Source organism: Macrobrachium nipponense, chromosome 3 (genome assembly GCF_015104395.2).
Source record: "Macrobrachium nipponense isolate FS-2020 chromosome 3, ASM1510439v2, whole genome shotgun sequence".
NCBI lineage: Eukaryota > Metazoa > Arthropoda > Malacostraca > Decapoda > Palaemonidae > Macrobrachium > Macrobrachium nipponense.
Genome location: NC_087202.1, coordinates 13,542,088 through 13,564,996, shown reverse-complemented (window position 1 = coordinate 13,564,996; position 22,909 = coordinate 13,542,088). Strand labels below are relative to the sequence as shown.

At 50.5% G+C, this 22,909-nt stretch overlaps 1 protein-coding gene across 1 annotated transcript in view; it reads right to left on the bottom strand.

Annotated features, from left to right (window-relative positions):
* LOC135221627 (pyruvate dehydrogenase phosphatase regulatory subunit, mitochondrial-like) overlaps nt 1–22,909 on the bottom strand; it is a 128,107-nt gene that overhangs the window by 5,823 nt on the left and 99,375 nt on the right. Inside the window, exon 16 of the mRNA XM_064259294.1 lies at nt 10,742–10,942. Within this exon, the coding sequence (XP_064115364.1) occupies nt 10,742–10,942 (201 nt within the window). The remainder of the gene's footprint in view (nt 1–10,741; nt 10,943–22,909) is intronic.

The following is a 22,909-nucleotide window of genomic DNA, read 5'->3' as shown; positions in this document are numbered from 1 at the left end:
ACTTGAGATACAACAGCTGACACGAAAAATTTTACTGCTCTACATACGAAAAGTTTTCAAGATATGAAAGGTTTCTGGAAAGTCCGAGATTTGCCCGATAACAATTTTGAAACTCGCGCCGTGTGCGCCGCCATCTTAGTTCTAGTAGACTCGCCACCATCCTCCTGCTCTCCCATTGGTTCCTGATGCTAGCCAAGCCATGAGATCCTTCTCTCCTATTGGACAACATCCCTCCCATCGTGCATCTTACGTGGAGGCGTGCCTTCGCTCGGCCACTTCGCACCCGAAGCTTTGTCGTACGCATGCGGCATTCGTTCAGTCCAACGATTTCGTTTAGTATCGTAAATTCGTTAGCGATTTCGTTGTGCTACTTTATCGTGTTGTGAGAACCTAATTAGTATACGTACCACATACGTAACTTAATTACGTACAGTACATATAGTCATGGGTCCCAAGAAAGTTGCTGAAGTTCACAGAAAGAAGAGAATGCTTTCTATGGAGACAAAGATGGAGATAATAAAAAAGTATGAAGCTGGCTTGCGGTTGAGTGTGATTGCTAAGGAATACGGCCGAAATCCGTCGACAATAGGCACCATCCTTAAGCAGAAGGAAGCCATCAAAGCAGCTACACCTTCCAAGGGCGTGACTATTTTGTCCAACAAGAGGAGCCATGTGCATAATGAAATGGAAAGGCTGCTTCTTGTATGGATTGAGGACAAAGAAATCGATGGCGATACGATAACCGAGACGGCAATCTGCCAGAAGGCCAGCGCTATTTTCGGAGATTTGATTGCCCAAGCTGAAGACGACGGCGGAGAGGGAACATCAACGGCAACCCCAAAGTTCAAGGCTTCTCATGGGTGGTTCGAAAAATGACAATTTGTCCAAAATTGCATTTTTCCTAACTATACAAACCTGAGGTCCTTTTACAATAGGAGGAAGGTACTAGCGGCAGCTGGATAGGTCGTAAGCTTTCGAACAAGGGGTTCGGTAGTTAACTGCTTGTCCGACAGGCGCGCGCACACGACTGGGAGGTAAACAAATCACTTTTGCTTTTGGCCCAAGCAAAAACTGCAGAGTGAGGGGTGGCATGAGGTGGGACTATGTGTAAAAGGACCTCAGGTTGTATAGTTAGGAAAAATGCAATTTTGGACAAATTGTCATTTGTTCCGACACGGCATACAAACCTTCGTCCTTTTACAATAGGAAGACTCACTTCTTGGTGGGTGGAATCTGAGTCTTTTGTGAACAGACTGGTGTTCGCCCAACCTTGGAATGCCTCCCTGGTCATAGAGCGAGGGAGGGATCCAAGCCTCTGTCCGATTGATCGGGTGTGCACCGCAGGATCAATGGTCAGACCTCTGGACCGGAGTACTAAGAGAGAGGCAAAGCGTATCTCTTCGTACCAGCAATGTAAGAACTTGTTCCTGTACAGGAGCAAATATAAAGTCATGGGTTTGTCTCTTGTAGGCATCCACTTCCCCCCCCTTGTAGGAGGAAGTGGTGGATATTCTGCTCCTATCCCTAGTGAAAGGGATAGGATGGGGCTCTGTCATATAGCTCACCTGCATCTCGTCCTCATCCAGCGTAGTGACGACCGTGGCCCTCTGCCCACAGGTAGAGGAGGAGGAAAGATGGGAAGAGGAGCCAGTCACTCACTCACTCACACATCCATCCACACAGTCACACCAGGACTCGATGCTGTTTCAGCCTGCGAGGGTCTGGGTTAGCTACACAACGTTGTTGAGCACCACCACGGGTCCCAAGGACCGGAAAAGGTATCCAAGGACCTGTGGGCAATATCCCGAAGGTAGAAGGAGGTGAAGGTAGTCTGGTTAGACCAGACACCTGCCTTCAGGACCTGCGCCACGGAGAAGTTCTTACGAAACGCCACGAGGGGCCAATACTTCTGACTTCGTGAGCTCTCGGACGGGACGTACGGTATGTCGTCACTACCATCAGCCTCATACGCCCTCCTGATGACCTCACGCAGCCAGAATGAAAGAGTGTTCTTGGATACTTCTTCTTGGTTACCCCGGTGCTAAACGAAGAGGGCGTCGGGGACACTCAGGGCCTGAGGTGTCGGAGTTTTCTTCAGATAGCGCCGTAGCGCCCTCACAGGACAAAGCAGCATCTCATCCACATCATTATCGGTGAAGTCCATTAGGGTAGTGGAATCGTGACCCCAGACTCGAACCTGTCGTCAGGGACCGACGGTTTCTGAGTCTTCGCAACGAAGTTCGGGACGAAATCGAGCGTCACAGATCCCCATCCCCTGGAGTGTCGTACATCATAGGAAAGACCATGAAGTTCCCCTACTCTCTTCGCCGATGCACGGGCCAGCAAGAAGAGGGTCTTGAGGGTCAGATCCCTGTCTGACGACTCTCGGAGTGGCTCGAAGGGTGTTCGAGTCAAACTCCTAAGGACGAGAGTCACATCCCACGCAGGGGGCCTGAGTTCCCTGGGTGGGCAAGACCTTTCGAAGCTCCTCATAAGCAAGGAGATCTCGAACGAGTTCGAGATGTCCAATCCCCTCAGTTTCAGGACGAGAGCCAGGGCGGCTCTGTATCCTTTGACTGTGGGGACTGAGAGGAGCTTTCTCTCGGCGAAGAAACACGAGGAAATCCGCTACCTGCTGAAGAGTGGCTCTGAGAGGAGATAGACCCCGTCTACGACACCAACCACAGAAGACGGCCCACTTCCCCTGGTACACAGCTGCAGAGGACTGACGGACGTTTCGTTTCCAGCCATCTCTGTTGCTGCGCTACGAGAAAAGCCTCTCGTTCGCAAGAGATGGTGGATAACAGCCAGCCGTGAAGTTGTAGGGACTGGACTGCTCGGTGGTACCGCTCGACGTGTGGCTGGGCGAGAAGGTTGTGCCAAGGGGGAATCTCTCGGTCGGTTCTCCTGCGAGAAGAGCCAGCAGGTCCGGATACCAAATGGCCTGTGGAGGCCATTTGGGAGCCACCAGGATCATCCTGAGATTCGGGGTGACCAGTGCTCGACTGATCACCTTGCGAATCAGGCTGAAAGGGGGAAAGGCATAGGCGAAGAGGTTGTCCCACGGGTGTTGAAGAGCGTCCTCTGCAGCTGCCCATGGGTCCGGCACGGCTGAGAAGAAAACCTGAAGCTTTCTGTTGTGCCGGGTGGCGAACAGATCCACGACTGGTCGCCCCCACAGGTCGAAGAGCCTTTCCGCCACGTCCTGGTGTAGAGACCACTCGGTCCCTATCACCTGATCCCGACGGCTGAGCGTGTCTGCTACTACATTCCTCTTCCTGGAATGTAGCGTGCCGACAGCTCTATTGAGTGTGCCTCGGCCCACTCGTGCACCTGCCGAGTCAACTGGTACAACGGGAGAGACACTAGGCCCCCCTGTTTGTTGACGTAGGCCACTACCGTGGTGTTGTCGCACATCAACACCACTGAGTGTCCCATCAAGCGGTCCTGGAACTCTTGGAGAGCGAGAAACGCTGCCTTGAGTTCCAGTACATTGATGTGAAGGTGCTTGTCGTTCTCGTCCCACACTCCTGAAGTCAGCAACTCCTCCAGGTGTTGCGCCCCTCCATCCCTCGGTCGATGCGTCTGAGAACAGCTGCATGTCCGGGGGGGAGTGCGCAGAGGCACTCCTCTTAAGAGGTTCCTGTCGTCCAGCCACCAGGCTAGGTCCTGCCTCACCTCCGGTGTCAGTGACACTGGAAAGCTTGGGGGATCCGTCGCCTGTGACCAACTCCTCCTTTAGTCTCCACTGAAGAGACCGCAGGTGAAGACGCCCGTGAGGGACTAACTTCTCGAGTGACGACAGGTGTCCGATCACGACTTGCCATCGCTGAGCTACCTGTTTCCTTGCCGGAGACAGGAACTGGTTTGGCCTGCCTCCCTGAATCTGCTGATCCGCGAGTCTGCGGGAAGACTCGCCCTGCTACCGTGTCGATCAGCATACCCAGGTACTTCATCCTCTGCTTGGGCTCGAGATCGGACTTCTCGAAGTTCACAACGATCCCCAGATCGTGACAGAACTCGAAGTAGTCGATCCCTGTCCTGTAGCAACTGCGAGCGGGAGCTCGCCAGGACTAACCAATCGTCGAGATACCTCATCAGACGTATCCCGTGCGAATGGGCCCAAGCAGACACCAGAGTGAACACTCGCGTGAACACCTGTGGGGCGGTTGAGAGACCGAAACAAAGTGCCCTGAACTGGTACACCGTCCCGTCGAGGAATGAAGCGGAGGTACTTTCTGGAGGACTGATGAATGGGTATTTGGAAATACGCATCCTTCAAGTCCACTGAAAGCATGAAATCGTTCTCCCTGATGGAGTCGAGCACGGAACGTGCCGTCTCCATCGTGAACCGGGTCTGGCGAACGAACTGATTCAGGGGAGAGAGATCTATCACCGGGCGCCAGCCTCCCGTAGACTTTTCCACTAGGAAGAGTCGACTGTAAAAGCCCGGTGACTGATCCGTGACGATTTCTACAACTCTCTTGCTCAGCATGGTCTTGATCTCCTGTCTCAATGCTACGTCCTTCGATGACCCTGGAACGTACGACTGCTGTTGGACCGGGTTGGAGGTGAGGGGTGGCCGAGATTCGAAGGGTAATAGATATCCCATCCCGAAGGACATCTACAATCCAGGTCTCGGCGCCGTAGCGCTGCCAAGTTTGCCCAATGGCTGGCCAGGCACCCCCCCCCCCCTTCCGGCAGCAGGTGAGGGGGAACGCCGTCCCTAGCGTTTCCCCCCTTTCTTCGACTTCTTCCCAGAGCCTCCTCGGGAGAAGGAGGGCTGGGAGGAGGGCTGGTTACGGCTCCCCTTTGCAGAAGTCGAAGAAGACAGAGTCTTTCCCCGGGGCTTCGACGCGACTACCGTCTTAGCCACCGTGGAAGCGCTAGCCGAGCTCTTTGGCTTGGCCGCAGTCCGAGGCTGCCCAGAAGCCTTCGAGACTGCCTGGTAAACCAGACGGTCACTGTCGTCAGTGCGCTGTCTGTCCACCGCAGCGTCCACCATCTCTCCTGGGAAGAGAGACGTGGAACTCCGTAAAGGTCCGTTGCGGAGTCCCAATGCCGCTTCACGCCCAGCCGCCCTGGAAACTCGAGTAAGGACAGGTTCACCGTCTGGTGGGCAAGGAAGGAGATGGCTCTTCCCCCAGACTGGCAAAGTCTCCTAAAGGCCGAGTCATCTTCGGGAGAAATTCCCCCGGAGTTGGCTGCGACCTTAGATACTGTGAGGGACCACAGATCTATCCAGGAGACGGCCTGGAAAGCTGCCATGGCAGTGGATTCCAGGCCGAGTGCCTCTTGCTGCGAGAACCATAGGTTCTCGGACAGGAGCTGCTGCAGAGACACACCCGGCGTTAGCCTGGCTAACTCCGGGTTCACCTGTTTGGGCGGCATCGGGTCCTCAGATGGCACGTAAAAACGCCGCTGTCGCAGCAGAGGAGGTGGAGGGCAGCTTGCTCGACCTGCCAGACTTGAGAGAACCGTCTTGCCCGGAGAGCAAGAGATTCTACCTGGTCCAGCACTGAGTCGGCAAGCTCAGAACGCGGCAAACCCACCGTCGGTCTGGGTTCCCTCTTCGGGCCCCAGAACGACTCGAGCCGGGACGTGGGCTCGGATGGTGGGAGCGGCGATCCTTCCCCGAGGTCGTTGTGCTGACGAATCAGCGCAATTACCTCGGCAAAGTTCCTCTGAATCTCAGGAGTGACTGCATCCTGCGGAGTAGGACCGTCCAGTCCCTCGAACAGGAGCAGCTCCCGAGACCCTCCCCCCTCGAGGGGGGGAACAGCGACAGACCCCTCTCGGTCTCCTCCAGCCACTTGTGCATACGACCTGGCCGGTCCGAGAACCGTGCTTGGTACGTAGGACGTCGTGGTTGGGGATCCTGAGGGGCGCACCCCTCACGATCACTCCTCAATACCTCGCCCCTCCCGGTGTAAACCCGAGGAGGTTGAAGGTATGGGAGAGGCAGACCTGTCGCTCCCTCCCTCCGCTCGCTGGCAGAACCAGTGGGCTTGGAAGACTGCAGGCGATCGTCAACCCGTGGTGGTGATCGAGCTGCAGGCCTGGTTGAGCCGTCTCGCTGTGGAGAACGGCTGGACTGAGAACAGCGGCCCCGGTCTCGTGTGTCAGAAGAGCTGGTCTGGTCGCCGTACCCGATCGCTCTCGTGTGAGAGTGACGGTCAGGCGACCCGGCGAGCTCCACTGTCACGGTGAGACCGGTGCGTATCCTCACGGCGCGTCACGTCGCTGGTACCAGACCGTGGCTGGTGCCGACCGAACGGGGGGACCTCTTCCCAGCCTCAGCCCGTGGCCGGTCGTGGACCGTCACGTCAGCCCGGGTAGCCAGCTGATCGCCGCGAGAGCGAGAGCTGGTCTGTGATAGTCGCGTGAGCGGCTGTCACCAGTCTTCCGCTCCGTGCCGTGAACCTGACGCTGAGCTGGCTCAGAGGTCTGGTTCCTAGCTGCCACGGTCGCTGTAGGCGACCGTACACTCGGTACCTCTCGCGAACGAGAGGCCGAGACGGATCCTGCTGCCGTGGTCGAACCACTAACAGCAGGCGAGGAAGTGCCGGTGTTAGCCGGCACTCCTCTGGTCCCCGTAGTCTTCTTCCTTGCGGAGAAGAGACGGGTCCTACCCCGAAGGAGCAGGGTGACCAGCGGAAGAACCCCCGTCTCACCGGAGCGAGACGGGCCCTTAGAAGCTCCCGAAGGAGACTTCTTAGGAGGGGAGGAGGCGACCTTCTTCTTAGGCGGGGGAGCCTTAGAAGAAGAAGGGGAAGAGGCGGCAGACGACGACGACGACGAAGAAGACGATGAAGACGACGACGACACCTTCCTCCTCTCTTCTTCTTCTTCGACAGCTTCCTCAGGACCGATGTCAGATCTGTCATCCAGGGCGGAGCTGGGGCTGCTGTTGCCGAAGCAACAGGGCCCGGACGCACCTGTCCGAACAGATCGGCATCGGGAGCAGCGGCGCCACGAACAGGAACAACGTCAGCAGGTGCAGGCATCACAGGAACAGCAGTGGAGACGGCAGGAACAGATACAGGAACGGCAGCAGTGGTCGGCAACATCACGTCCGTGAACAGCGGCTGGACAGGTACGGCAGGTACGGCAGGTACGGCAGGCTGTACAGGCAGACCAGGTGGACGGACCAGCGGCACAGACATCCTAGGTACTGGTGGGAGGTCCAGGGGCGGAGCTCTTCGGCACACGAAGTCCGGTCGAGGCAGCACGGCAAACCCAGGCGGCGGCATCACTCGCCCCCGTGGTACGGCGACTGGCCCCTGCACCGATGTAGTTGGTGTAACAGAGACCGCGTGCGGGGTGTACACCAGGTGAGGAGGTGAAGCATAGCCAGGAGTTGAAAGGGTCGTGGTAGTGGTCGTCACCGTAGCATGCGTGACCGCCACAGAGCCAGCGAGATGGTAGAGCAGGGCCCCTGGACACTCGGCACGCCCTGCAGACCCAACGATGCCCACACCTGTCGAGGTCGTCCTTCGCGGCAACAGCACCTGAGGAAGCAAAGGTCGGGTAATTAGCAGGATCCTCTACCCGTCCGTGCGATGTAGACGAACGGATAGAGGACCCAGAGTACAACTCAACATCGGGGTATCTCGCGCCCTCCTCCACACTCGACAGATCGGGTGAGGAGAAGGACCTAGAAACCCCCCCCACCCCCCCGAAGGGGAAGGCGCCAAACGTGGGAGCTGAGCGGGCGGCAGGAAAAGAAGACGAAGTGTCCCATAACCAAAGGAGCAGCGGGAGAGCTTTCCGACGACTCCTTTGCAGGCCTTCGCTTCTTCCTACCTTCGTACAAGCCCCACTGCGCCTCCGACCAAGACATACACACTTCACAGGGCTCGGCTCGGGTTACATTCGCGGCCAGCACACCGAGCGCACAAAATATGTGGATCAATTTCAGGAAACGAGCGGAACTTACCCGCATTTACGCGCCCTTCGGTACCCGGGCACAATCTCCGGAGGGGTAGTGGGGCGTGGAGACTCCATAATTGATCAAGTAATTCACAATTGATGAAATAAAGCGGAAATGATTGTACTTACAATGATTACTCAACACAAACACAACCATATACTCAGGGGAAAGCAAACGACGAGAAGCGGGCAGAGAGCGTCGAACACACACGTCTACTCGCCTCGCTGTGAGGCCGAAAGAAAAAGTGATTTGTTTACCTCCCAGTCGCGCGCGCGCGCCTGTCGGACAAGCAGTTAACTACCGAACCCCTTGTTCGAAAGCTTACGACCTATCCAGCTGCCGCTAGTACCTTCCTCCTATTGTAAAAGGACCGAAGGTTTGTATGCCGTGTCGGAACAAATTCCGGTAAACGGACTGGCATCCATTCAAGTGGTGAAGAAATTGAAATTACATAAAGTATAAAAAAGTAAAAAGAAATGTAAAAATAAAAAAGACAAAATAAATTTTATTTTAAGTTTTACAAAAAACTAAGTGTTACAGTTTTGATAATGTGTTTTGTAAAGTTTAGTTTGTTTTTCTGACATTTTTTTATGTGTTTCGTAAAGTTAAGTGTACGTATCTGCTGTTTGTCCTCCTCCTCCTCTGCCGCCACTTTCGGAGATAGCCTCACTCCAAAGGTAAGCTTCCACATTTTACGTTACAGTAATAATATTTCTTGTACACTAATATACACTTTATTTACAGGTTTTGCATTTTTATTATTAAGTTACGTATTGAATGGTCCAAATTGTTGTAGTATTTCATTGTTTGTAGGTCAATTTACCTTTATTATGAAATTTACTGGGGTGTTTTTGGAGGGCTTGGAACGGATTAGCCATTTTACATGTAAAATGTGGCTCCAAGATACGAAAACCTCATGATACGAAAGGTGCCTCGGAACGGATTAATTTCGTATCTCGAGGTACTACTGTACTAATAGGCTGGGTCAGCAGGCATGGCGTACTGCAATACATAACAAGCGACAGAGGAGTCAACTTCACCTCCGCCTTATGGCACTCCCTCGCCACCAGCCTCAGGACAAAACTCATTCACACAACAGCACATAACCCAAAAGCGAATAGCATGGTGAAGCTGCTGCACTGCTCCCTCAAATAAATACTCACCACCAAATGTCAAGGCAGATGTTGGAAAAAGGAATTAATTACCTTGGGTCTTGCTGAGACTAACAGTCCCACACGCAGCATTCAACGCATTGCCGGCAGAAGCACTTTACAGACAAGCGTTGGCAATACCAGTGGAAATTTTTCAAAATCCGACAAAGCCCATGACTCTTCCGGACATCTGTAGAGCACTGGAATATATCATGCCAGCGAAGACAACATATGAAGTAGCAAGGAAAGAATACGTCCCCCAAAGACCCAAAAGAGTAAGGTATACGTTCATAAGAATAGTTGCATACAAGCCCCCCTCCCTCTCTCTTTAGGCCTAACAGGGGTACCAGCCTTTGGCAGCCTATTGTCACACTGCAAGTCTCTTACGTATCCCAGTGTCGACCGCCATGAGTTTCCAGAGCTTCTGTTTCTGTGATGCCATCTCAATTTGCAACAGCTCTCCCCAAGACAGTTTCAAGAGCTACAGTTCCGGTGTCATCATCTCAAATGTGATTGGCTCTCCCTGCACCATGGATCTTGCCGTCACTATCCATGTCATTTCCAATGACTTCCAGTGGTAGCTTCTCAACAAATTGTGTAGCTTCTACAGTGCCCCCCAACCAATGGACAGTTTTTGTATCTTGCCCAAGATGTTGGTTATGAAAGTGAGAGTGAATGGGATGACAGGTCTTCTTCCTTTCTCTTTCTTTTTCTCTACTGGTGGGCACAGTGGAGAGATTTGATCCATCATGTGCTGGAACTGGTTACATACAGGTGAATGAGTTCCCATTCTGCTTAGCCATATTGGATAGTTCTTACACAATACAAATTCCTTAACAGAAACAAGTCCCTTCATCTCTCTTGAAAAGGGGAGAGAGAAACTGACCAACAAATAAGGTTAGTGGCTAACGTAAGTTTTGTTGTCTCCAGCAATTACAGGTTCTTTACTTTCCTTCAAGACACAATGTAGGCAGGAGTTCACATTGTCTCTTAGCCTGGATGTCTGGCTGTTTGGTATCCTGCTTAACAGATCAGAGGTATACAATTCCTTCCTATGTCCTACCTTTGGCAAAAAAATTAGCCCAGGTGAGCCGAACCTCCAGTTGGTTCTGAGGATCACTTTCTCCTCCCACTAGGAGTAAGTTTCCCCTATGTTAAGACCAAAGGGTTGTTCTGTATATGAACAAATTATATAATTTTTAATCAATTTGTATTTTTCATACCTGAAAAAAAATCTGTGGTCTTAACATATGTGGCCCACCTCAAGCCAACCCTCATTCAGTTTACCTGGGCTGGAGGAAAAAACTGGTATGTCACTGCATGTTGGGGTATGTTCAGTCGGGCTGTGCCTGCCTCCTTTACCCAAATTGGCTACCTCCTGTTGCTATTTAAACCATTACATTAAGACTGCAGGTTTGTTAGTTATGAAAAATACAAATAGATAAAAAAAATTTGTCATATTACTGAATAAATGTACAATCAATGAGATGACAAGATATCAATCTTGAAAATGTTTAAAAAGTTTACAATTAAGACTTAAGATATTTTCTCTTCCATTATCAGTTAATTAATTACTATTAATGTGCATATGCTCTCTTCCATTAACAGTTTATTAATTACAGTTTGGTGCAAAAATACATTTTTTTTTCAAGCTTACCTGGTGGTTTAGGGTGTAACCATACCCAGTTGTGGTAGTTATACCAACAAAGACACCATCCCTATATATTGGCTCACCACCCCAAGCCCAAGGATCAACTTCAGGGTTATGATCTTCAAGTTGTAGCTGCACATACAATCGTTTTACTCCCTCTTCTCGTTGTCTCATCAGAGCTTCTCGACCTATGAAGTCTATGTCTTTCTGTAATTACAAAATTAAATCGGGCTAACCTTGATGTCACATTATTATTCAGAAGACAAATCTTATTCATGTGGAACAAGCCTATAGGAGCCACTTACTTGAAATTCAAGCTTCCAAAGAACATGGTGTTCATTTGGAAGACATAATAAAAGATAATAATAAATAGTACTGAAAGATTAGATCAGTTATGAGAAAACAATTAAAAATTAATATATTAATACAGATAAAAATGACAATTTGTCCAAAATTGCATTTTTCCTAACTATACAAACCTGAGGTCCTTTTACAATAGGAAGGTACTAGCGGCAGCTGGATAGGTCGTAAGCTTTCGAACAAGGGGTTCGGTAGTTAACTGCTTGTCCGACAGGCGCGCGCGCGCGACTGGGAGGTAAACAAATCACTTTTGCTTTTGGCCCAAGCAAAAACTGCAGAGTGAGGGGTGGCATGAGGTGGGACTATGTGTAAAAGGACCTCAGGTTTGTATAGTTAGGAAAAATGATATTGTTATGTTACATAAAAGTTTCATACATACTTACCTGGCAGATATATACATAGCTAAGACTCCGTCGTCCCCGACAGAAATTCAAATTTCGCGCCACTCGCTACAGGTAGGTCAGGTGATCTACCGGCCTGCCCTGGGTGGCAGGACTAGGAACCATCCCCGTTTTTTTTCTATCATATTTTCTCTCTTCCACCTGTCTCCTGCGGGGAGGCTGGGTGGGCCTTTAATTGTATATATCTGCCAGGTAAGTATGTATGAAACTTTATTGTAACATAACAATTATCATTTTCATACAATCAACTTACCTGTCAGATATATACATAGCTGATTGGCACCCTTCGGTGGAGGGTAAGAGACAGCTACTATATGGAATAGACAGGTAAACAACATATGTTGTAGGTATAAATAAAACCTTGGTTCCTACCTGATAGGTGGTAGACTTGGTGGGTGTTTGCCCAGTAGTCTGCATCACCTCAAGAAACTTTAGCGAGATATGTGATCTATGGCCAAGAGTTCTTGTGGGTCTGCCGATGGGGTCTTACCCACTTACTCAGCAGAGCCTAAAAGGACTTTGTCAATGGGTGCTGATCCACTTATATGACAATACACCTTATGAAGGAGCACATCGAACCCAACATCCCGACCACCTGATCCTAACCATGTGTTAGAACTAAGGATTGTTACGAGTTATCCCCGAACTCGTCACAACAACCGTAACTCAAAAAAAACCACTACGCACACATACATAATTTTTTCAAAAAAAAAATTATACTCAACTAATTGGATATGACGAGAATTCTCTTATGAACAACATAGACGGCCGCCCGTGCGAGCCTGAATCCTCCATTGTTCGAAGAGATTCTCGACCATATCCAAACAGAAGAACAGTATATACATTTTAAGGATTGGTGTCGGCTCCCGTACCCAGAATCGTATCTGCCGATACGATAGGACCTAGAGAAAAGCACTTCTCATACGTCACACGCACGTCTTTCAAGTAATGAGATGCAAATACCGAGTTGCATCTCCAATATGTCGTATCTAATATGTTTTTAAGCGACATATTCTTATCAAAACGAGAGACGTCGCAACCGCTCGTACTTCATGAGCTTTTACCCTCAGAAGTTGTAATTGTTCGTCCGGACAGACCTTGTGAGCGTCCGTAATGACGTTTCTTACAAAGAACGCTAGAGCGTTCTTTGACATCAGTCTTGTGGGGTCTTTTACCGCGCACCAAAGCCTTGTCTAGAGCCTCCCAACTGACGCTTCCTCTGAAGATAGAACTTCAGAGCTCTAACAGGGCATAGAGACCTCTCTGTTTCTCTGCCTACGAGACTAGACATTCCTTTGATTCGAATGACCTAGGCCAGGGATTCGTGGGATTCTCGTTTTTCGCTAAAACAGAGTCTTAAACGAGCAAATCGCCGAGTCTCCCTTGAATCCTACTTTATCCTGCAGAGCTTGTAACTCACTAATTCTTTTTGCCGTCGCTAACGATAAAAGAAATAGAGGCCATTTTCTTAGTTTAACGTCTCTAAATGACGCCTGATGTGGAGGCTCGAATCTATCCGAAGACAGATATTTGAGGACTACGTCCAAGTTCCAGTTCGGAGGTACTGGTTCCTTAGACTTTGACGTCTCAAAGATCTTATGAGATCGTGGAGATCTTTGTTATTTGCCAGATCTAAACCTCTGTTCCTGAATACAGCCGAGAGCATACTTCTGTATCCCTTTATTGTGGATACGGCTAGATGCGATTTTACTCTCAGGAATAGCAAGAAATCAGCAATTTCCGCTATAGAGGTAGAGGAGGAGGACAACTTCTTGGCTCTACACCACCTTCTAAAGACCTCCCACTTCGACTGGTATACTTTCGAAGTGGAGGTTCTGCGAGCTCTCGCGATCGCGCTTGCCACTTCGCGAGAAAAGCCTCTCGCTCTGACAAGTCTTTCGATAGTCGAAAGGCAGTCAGAGCGAGAGCGGGGAGGTTTTGATGGTACCTCTTGAAGTGTGTTTGAGAAGATCCGTCCTTCCTGGTAGGGATCTTGGAAAGTCTACGATCCACTCTACCACCTCCGTGAACCATTCCTGGGCCGGCCAAAGGGGGCTATTAAAGTCATCCTCGTCTCTTTTGACGCCACAAACTTTTTCAATACTAACCCCAGGATTTTGAATGGGGGAAAAGCGATACACGTCCACTCGAGACCAGTTTAGCAGGAAGGCGTCTACCATAATTGCTCTTGGGTCTTCCACGACCCGAGCAAAACACTGGGAGACCTTTTTGAAATGTATGTTGCGAATAGATCCACATGAGGAGTTCCCCACAGAGACCAGAGATCGCGACACACTTCCTCGTGCAGAGTCCATTCTGTATGAAGGACCTGGTTCCTCCTGCTGAGCCTGTCCGCCCTCACATTCCTTACTCCCTGTACGAACCTTGTCAGCAGGGAGATGTTCCTGTGAGAACGGTCCAAAGTAATAGGTCCCTCGTGAGTTCGTAAAGGAACGAGGAGTGGTGTCCCTCCCTGTTTCCGAATGTAGGCAAGTGCGGTGGTGTTGTCCACGTTTACTTGTACTACCTTGTCTCACCAGAGGTTCTAGGCTCTTCAAAGCCAGGTGTACGGCGAAGAGCTCTTTGCAATTTATGTGCCAGGACACCTGTGCTGGTTCCCAGGTGCCTGACACTTCCTCCGAGCCTAATGTCGCCCCCAACCCGTCTCCGACGCGTCGGAGAACAACACTAGGTCTGGGTTCTGTGATCTTAGAGAGATCCCTTTGTTCTCTTCCAGAGGCAGCAACCACCACTGTAGGTGTGCCTTTACCTCCACTGGAATGGGAAAAACGTCCGACAGTTGTCCGTTTTTCCAGCTCCAGGACTTACTGAGGAAGAATTGAAAGTGACGGATATGAAGTCTTCCGAGAGGGAAGAATTGTTCCAGCGAGGAAAGCGTCCCCAGAAGGCTCAACCATTCCCCTCGCTGACGTTTGCTGTTTCTCTAAGAAGAGAGAGATTATCCTCAAACCTTTTGCGGTTCTCTCTTGCGAAGGAAAAAACTCAACGAAAACCCCGAGAATCCATCCGAATCCCCAGATAGACTAGGTCTTGTCTGGGGGTTCATCTGAGACTTCTCGAGGTTCACAAGCAATCCAACGCCTTGGTCAAATCCAGAGTTAACTTAGGTCCTCCAAACACTGTCTCTCCGATCTGGCCCTGATGAGCCAGTGTCTAGGTACATCGAGACATTCACTCCTTTGAGATGAAGAAATCTCGCCACATTCCTCATCAGGCTTGTGAGACCTGAGGAGCTGTGGACAGGCCGAAACACAAGGCTCTGAACTGAAAAGATCCTTCCCCCCGTCATGAAACGGAGGTACTTCTCGATGAAGGGTGGATCGGGACGTGAAAGTAGGCGTCTTGGAGATCTAGAGACACCATCCAATCTCCTTGTCGTAATGACGCTAGGACTGAAGCAGAAGTCTCCATGGAGAACTTCTCCTTCTGAACAAATTTGTTCAGAGCGCTGACGTCTAGTACTGGTCTCCAGCCTCCCGAGGCTTTCGCCACTAGAAAAAGGCGATTGTAAAACCCCGGGGAGTTTTGATCCAGTACTAGTTCTACTGCACTCTTGTCCCACATTTGTTCCACCATCGATCGAAGAGTATCCCTCAGCACAGGATCCTTGTACTTGGCTGATAGTTCCCTTGGTATTGACGTTAGGGGCGGAGTATTCAGGAAAGGGATACGATATCCCTTCCTTATGATCTTTAGTGAAGACGCGTCTGCGTCTATCAGTGTCCAGGCTTCCACGAATTCCAGGAGCCTGGCACCTACTGGTGTTTGGAGGAGAAGAAATGTTTCATTTGCCCTTTTTAAAGGGACGAAAGGCGGACTACCTCTTCTCTCTGGAGCCTTCCTTCTTGCGGGAGGTCTGGAGATCGGACCACCTCGAAAGGGCTGCCTAGAAGTGCTAGGTTCTTTCTTGTCCGACACTAAAGCAGGTTTCTTCTTCCTAGCTGACTGCGTCAGAAGATCCTGTGTCGCCTTCTCAGTTAAAGAGTGAGCTACGTCCTTCACTAACTTAGAAGGAAACAAATAGTCCGAAAGAGGTGCATATAGCAGAGCTGCCCTCTGCGCATGCGAGACTGCCTTTGTTAAGAAGGCGCCATACACTGTCTTTTCTTCAAGACCTGCTCCAATAATGCAGAGACTTCCAAAGATCCATCCTGTACTGCTTTGTCGATGCACGACAAAATGCATAACAGGGCTTCAGTTCGATTCCCTGCGAATCGTGAGCTTTCTTGGACATCACCCCAAGGGACCAATCTAAGAAGTTGAAGACTTCCAATACATGGAAAAGTCCCTTAGGGAGATGATCCAGTTCCGAAATACTCCAAGTAATGCGGGCAGAATTAAGACTAGGACGCCTTGAAGCGTCAACTAACGTCGAAAAGTCTGCCTCTGTAGTAGAAGGGAGAGCGATACCCATATCCTCCCCCGTCTTGTACCATATGCCTCTTTTCCCAGCTAACCTTGCTGGAGGCATGCAAAATACTGTCCTGGTTAAGTCTTTCTTCGACTTCATCCAGGCGTCTAAGGCGTGTAAAGCCCGCTTCATCGAGGATGGTGGGCTTCATCTTCAGAAAAGACGAAGTCTTCTTCCGCTTCGCACTCGAAAAGAGCGAGCGCGGAGAAGGAGGAGAGCAGCCGGAGTCAACTCGTCTCCGTATTCCTCCAGAAGCAGGGTAGTCAACACCTTATAGTTGGACAAGCCCTCTCTTCCAAGATCGTCATCATCCGAGTTTCGTTCGAACTCGTGATAATCCTGAGGTTCTGTTCTCCTTTCAGGAACTTTCCTCTTCTGGGGGAGACAAAAACTCCTGCATCGGAGAGGGGCTAAGGGAATGAAAGTCTTTCCTTTTTCCCGTTCTGATCGACTTGGAAGGCGTCACAACCTGCGGCTTCTCTCGCGCTTTAGAAAGACGTCATGTATGACGCTTCCCGCTCTCGAGCGTCATGTATGACGTCTCTTGTTGACGTTTAGATGACGCTTCGCGTCTGGAAGACGCTACGTTTCTAAGGGCTTCCTACTCGGCGTCACAATCTTGGACGGAGCGTCACGTCTAAGATCCTCTTGATTTGACGCTTCACTACTAAAAGACGTCTTCCGAGCAGGTCGAGAGGACGAGAACTTCTTAATAGGAAGCGTCACGTCCTTCCGACCGACGGGGCGCTAAAACTCCTCCCACAAGAGATGACAGTTGTTCTTGCACCGCCATAATGATCTTCCTTGACGCTTCTCCTACGTCTAGTGCCTGACGCCTTTCGTCATCACTCGGGGAAGAAGCATGATGGGGTACTTCCTCATAAGCGTCAGGTGACGTTGACGCCACCTTCGCCTTCTTAATAGCAGACGGGGCGTCATCCGAGAAGCGTCTCCGGGCTAGAATCAATGTCTTGCTTCATATGACGCTTCAGCGGTCTCGATAAGTTTCGACTCCTTCCACCCTCGTTTAGGTGAGGGAGAGGGAGAGGACGAGAAACACTCGCGAAGGACGCTTTTCCTGTAGCGTCCTTGAGCTGGCTGCCATGAAGCAAAGCTAGCTGAAGGGACGTCTGACCGTTGGGGATTCCCCACGACCTCCTTAAGGCTTTCGATTTCTCGTTCTCCTCTGGGCATGTGAGCTTGGAAGAGGTCTAGGCCTGGGAGCCGCCGCAGGGACGATCAAACGCCCCCTCCACAACACTGATAGGGCTCACTTCACTATCACTATCTAGCCTTACCTTTCGAGTCCGCCATCTTGGACTTCATGTCTCGAATCGTCGCTTTCAGATTGGCGATTTCCGATGCCGAATCCGAAAAAGACACTCTGAGAATGAGATTTATAGGGAGAATCTACAGTAGTAGGGTTAGAATTATCATTGAAAGGCTCAATAGGCCTTGAATTCACACCTTTCAGTCTTCTAACTCTATCCCTCTCTAACTTCTTCAAATAAGAGTCAAAGTCTTCCATTCTTCTGCATTCAAACTCTCGCATTCCTTACAAGTGTTAATAGCAGAACACTGCACCCCCCTACATCTACGGCCATACAGTGTGAGGATCAACCGAAGCTTTCGGTATCCTCACCCTGCAGCCTACATTCACACATTTCTCACACTCACATTAGAATCGACATACTGAGAAAAATCCAAAAAGCAAAAAGATTATTCCAAAAACAGTCCACAGTAGCGAATGCCAAAACACGATCCAAATACGTCACCAAAAGTCGAAAAACGTTGATCAAATGTTGAAAAAAAGAATCCAAGTCAGGAGGTATAACAACAATGTTGATACCACCGGCGACAGAGAAAATATGATAGAAAACGGGATGGTTCCTAGTCTGCCACCCAGGGCAGGCCGGTAGATCACCTGACCTACCTGTAAGCGAGTGGCGCGAAATTTGAATTTCTGTCGGGGACGACGGAGTCTTAGCTATGTATATATCTGACAGGTAAGTTGATTGTATAAAAGCAATTTTGGACAAATTGTCATTTGTTCCGACACGGCATACAAACCTTCGGTCCTTTTACAATAGGAAGACTCACTTCTTGGTGGGAGGAATATGACAATTTGTCGAAAATTGCATTTTTCCTAACTATACAAACCTGAGGTCCTTTAAACAAATAGGAAGGTAACTAGGTCGGCAGCTGGACGGTCGTAAGCTTCGAACAAGGGGGGATAAACGGTAGTTAACTGCTTGTCCGATCGTGCCGCGCGCGCGCGCCCGAGAGGTGAAGAATCACTTTTGCTTTAGGCCCATGCAAAAAGTTGCAGAGTGAGGGGTGGCATGAGGTGGGACTATATGTAAACGGACCTCAGGTTTGTATAGTTAGGAAAAATGCAATTTTCGACAAATTGTCATTTGTTCCGATACGTAATACAAACCCTCGGTCCTTTAACAATAGGAAGACTCACTTCTTGGTGGGAGGAATCTGAGTCTTTTTGGTGAACAGACTGGTGTTCGTCCAACCCTTGGAGTGCCTCCCTGGTCGTAAGACAAAGGGGGGAGGGATCCAAACTCTGTCCGATTGATCGGGGTGTGCACCGCAGGATCAATGGTCAGACCTCTGGGCCAAGTACTAAGAGAGAGGCAAGCGTATCTCTTCGTACCAGCAAGCAAGGAAAAGAACTTGTTCCTGTTTGCAAGAGACAATCATAAAATGATGGGTTTGTCTCAATTTGGCATCCACTTCCTCCCCCTTGTTGGAGGAAGTGGTGGATATTTACTCCTATCCCTACTGAAAGGGATAGGATGGTGCTCTATTGAGTAGCTCACCTGCATCTCGTCCTTACCCACAGGGTGACGACCGTGTCCCTCTACCCAAAGGTAGAGGGAAGAAAAAGATGGAAGAGGAGCCAGTCACACTCTCATTCCTCATCCATTCTTACGGTCACACCAGGATCGATGCTGTTCAGCCTGCGAGGGTCTGGGTTAACTACACAACGTGTTGAGCAACCACCACGGTTCCTAAGGAAAAAGATCCAAGGAACTGTGGGCAATATCCTGAAGGTAGAAGGAGGTGCATGCGGTCCGGTTGGACCAGGCGCCTGCCTTCATTACCTGCGCCACGGAGAGTTCTTGCGGAACGCGAGAGATGATGAAGAGGCGTCCACACTCATCCTGGGTGTCGAGTTTCTTCAGACAGCTCCGTCGCACCTTCACAGGACAAAGCAGCATAGCCTTCGTATCGGAGGCGGTGAAGTCCATTAGGGGGAGGGTATTGTGAAGGACTCGAACCAATCGTCAGTTACCGAAGGGTTCTGAGTTCTTCGCTACGAAGATCGGTACGAAATCGAGCGTCACAAATCCCCATCCCTTTGTGCTTGACTTCTCAAGAGAAGTCATGCAGTTACCTAAGACGAAAAGAAGGGAATAGTCGTATGACCTATCCCTCTTCTCGACTTTGGTTATGTACAGTACTCATACTGACAAGCTATTAAGACGAAGTAATGATTGCTCTGGAACAAACCGAACTAAGTCCACAGCATAGTTCGTAACTGACTCGGGCGCTCTGACAGCTGCCGACTGACTGGTTCGGAATCAGTAGAGGCAAAAGTTGTCCAAGCATCCGGGTAAGTCACGTGACTTCGCCCTTTAAAGAGTTATGCTGAGAGACCAAACAAATAAAATATTTGTTAGTCACCCGATGCCGGACGGCGCGGCGATGATTCTCTTAATGCATAAGCTCAAAAGGCGAAAGTCAATTGCCTTCAAAAGACCGAGGTCCCTGATGGCAAGAAAATCTCATAGACGTTGAATCTCAGCTTAAGGAGAACAACACTGTGTGACGTTGAAGACGAAGGTAGGCAATGAATGCAACCTACGTCTTCCAGCTGAATCGAGAGAAGGAATCTCAAGATTCTAAACCTGTGCTTACAAATGACTGAAAACGCTAACCGCCATTTCATTGCTGTTCGTTGTGCAATGAGCGCGGGGCGTTATTTAGTAATGAAACACAGGGGAGAGCCGCTTGAAGAACTGCTTCTCATGGGCTGAACGTTTGGAAGTAGAGCTGGCAGGTGTGGGAGTAGGCGATGTCTTTCAATACATCTGCTAATCCGGGGTGAACAATGAACAATTTGTACACCTCCGAATACAAGATATTTTGAGGACAAACTCAGATTCCGCAAAAATCATTCGCATTATCGGGATACGATGCAGCAAGAGACTATTACAGAATTCTGTTACCGTGCGGTAAACAGAAAGATGAGAGTCGAATAGATATCTCTGTTTTTAAAATTCTCGCAATACCGAAGACGATGAATACTAGCGTTTCTCAGCAGTAGATGGTCATTCATGTATGCGAGAATCCCCGTTAATCAGAGACTTAAGTCCGTGATTGTTGGGCAGAGATACGGTTGTTATTCAATCAAAACAGGTGAGAAAGACATAAACAACCGTCTATCTCAAAGCAGCAGCTGATACTGAAATGCCTCGGGCAATTCAATACGCAGTAGCTGTCGCTGACTCGTCATCCTGAGTTGCCAAGTAATCCTTTCCACGAAGGAATGCGTTCGGCTAGAACCACGAGCATAAAAAGATATGCTCGAGCAATTATTTAATTTGCGAAACGAATTTCGGTAAATATAAAAGCTTAAATGGTGTTGTTGTGACAACACCATAGTATATAAAATTGAAACTGGAAACTCCTGGAGGTTGCAGGCAACCCGGGTTGCAGTTCAATTAGAATACTTTTCGTCTAGGTCGCAATCCGTAAAATAACCAGGATATGCGCCTACCCCTCGGACCATTCAACTGCTTAGCAGAATCATGTCGCGAGGTTAATATACGTAGTATATTTGTAGGATTCTGAACAACGATCTCCATCCTAAATTCCTTTCTTCAAGAAAACAAAATAAGGGATTGGAGATCGACCACCTTCGTTCTCTATTAAAGAGAGTGAAGGAGAAGTCTTCCTCGAAGGAAAGCTTCAATGGTGAACAGAATACTAAGACGATAGTTCAAGCCAAACTGGATATTCCCGTCCGTTCTTCTCTATTCCAGGTTGGTGCCTACTGTGAGATAGTCTTCTTTCAGCAGCAGTCTTCTTCCTAATGCTAGAAATTTCCAGGAAATTCGAGCATAGGCGAGGTTCCCGATTATCGTGTAACATATCGGGGATTCTCGTCTCGCTCACTTTGGACCGTGGTCTCGCCTAAGTGTTTGGAGATCGTAAGAAACTCTAACACTCTGAATGCGCTAGAAATTCCGTAGAATTCTAAGCAGTCTGCGAAACCCCCACCGAATTCGTCAAACGATATCGGCTGGTGGTCTCTCGATTCCCGTAGAAATCGAGAATGGGGCAGGATCCCTCCTCAACGACCGGGGCTTACGTCAGGTAGGACCCGAAGGTCCCCCCTGGTAGCGCAGTCCCCAACGTGGGATCCTACAGAGAAATCTCTGTAGGATCCTTCCCCCTTTCCCCGTAGCCGTAAGGAGAGAGGGTAATGGGGGAGGAATTGGATACTCGCTCGCCTTCCCAGTGGAACTAGCAGTTGGAGAAGAGTAGGAGCAGCCATCGCCTTGCGGCGATGGCCTCTCAGAGTCTGGGAAAAACGTATCGTCAGGAGAAAACGTTTTCCCGAGGAGGGTTACGAACTCTCACTGTAGGTAAGGGTCTGCCGCCACTGTGAACGTCGTCTGGGTGGGGCTGATCGACACCTGACAGGAGAGAGCCGATACCGTCCTCCGACTCATTCCAGTCCTCGTCGAGGTCGAAACCTCTCAGGAGGACCGAAGGAGTATTTAAATACGGTGTCCGAAGACTGTAGAAACGCCGCTGTCGCAGTAGAGGAGGTGGAAGTAGCTTGATCGACCGGCCGGACGTGACCAGAACTGAGAGAGCCTTCTTGTCCGGGAGACGAGAGACTCTGGTTCAAGACAGAATCGGCAAGCTCCGATCGCGGCATACCCACCGTCAGTTTGGGTTCCCTCTCGGGTCCCAAACGACTCGAGCAGAGACATGGGCTCTGCTGGTGGGAGCGGCGATCCTTCCCCCCGGTCGTTGTGCTGACGAATCAGTGCAATAACCCCTGGGTAAAGTTACTCTGAATCTCGGAAGTTACAGCGTCTTGAGGAGTAGGACCGTCCAGTCCCTCCAACAGAGCAGCTCCCAGGACCCTCCTCCTTCAGAAGAAGGGACCAGCAACAGATCCCTGACGGTTGACCTCCAATCACTTGCGCGTACGTCCTGGTTTGGTCCTAAGACCAACCTGGCACGTGCGGCGTCGTGACGGGATCGTGAGCGGCGCATCTCTCACGATCACTCCTAAATACCCTCGCTCTTTCCTGGCGTATGCCGAGGAAGTTGAAGGTATCGGAGAGACAGAACTGACGCTACCCACTCTCCCCCCCCCCTGACGGTCGCCTCCAATCACTTGCGCGTACGTCCTGGTTGGTCCTAAGACCATACGTGCACGTGCGGCGTCGTGACGGGATCGTGAGCGGCGCACCTCTCACGATCACTCCTAGCTACCTCGCTCTTCCCCGCCCGTGTAGCCCGAGGAAGTTGAAGGTAGTGGAGAGACAGACCTGACGCTCCCCCCCCGCTCGCTGGCAGGACCACGTACGTGGGGGCTGCAGCCGATCACCAACCCGCGGTGGGGTGATCGATCTGCAGGCCTGGCCGTGCCGCTCACCTGTGGCGAGCGGCTCGACTGAGCACTCGACCCCGGTCCCGTGCGTCAGACGAGCTGCTGCTGGTCACCGTATCCCCGCCCGGTCCCTGTGGGAGCGGCGGTCAGGTGACCTGCAGAGCTCGCTTTCGCCGTGAGACCGGTGAGCGTCCTCGCGGCACGTCAAACCGCTGGTACCAGCCGAGGCTGGTACCGTTGGTCGAGGGGACCTGGGGGACCTCTCCCAGCCTCACCCGTGGCCGGTCAGAGACCGTCAGTCCACCCGAGGTACCGGCTGGTCGCTGCGAGAG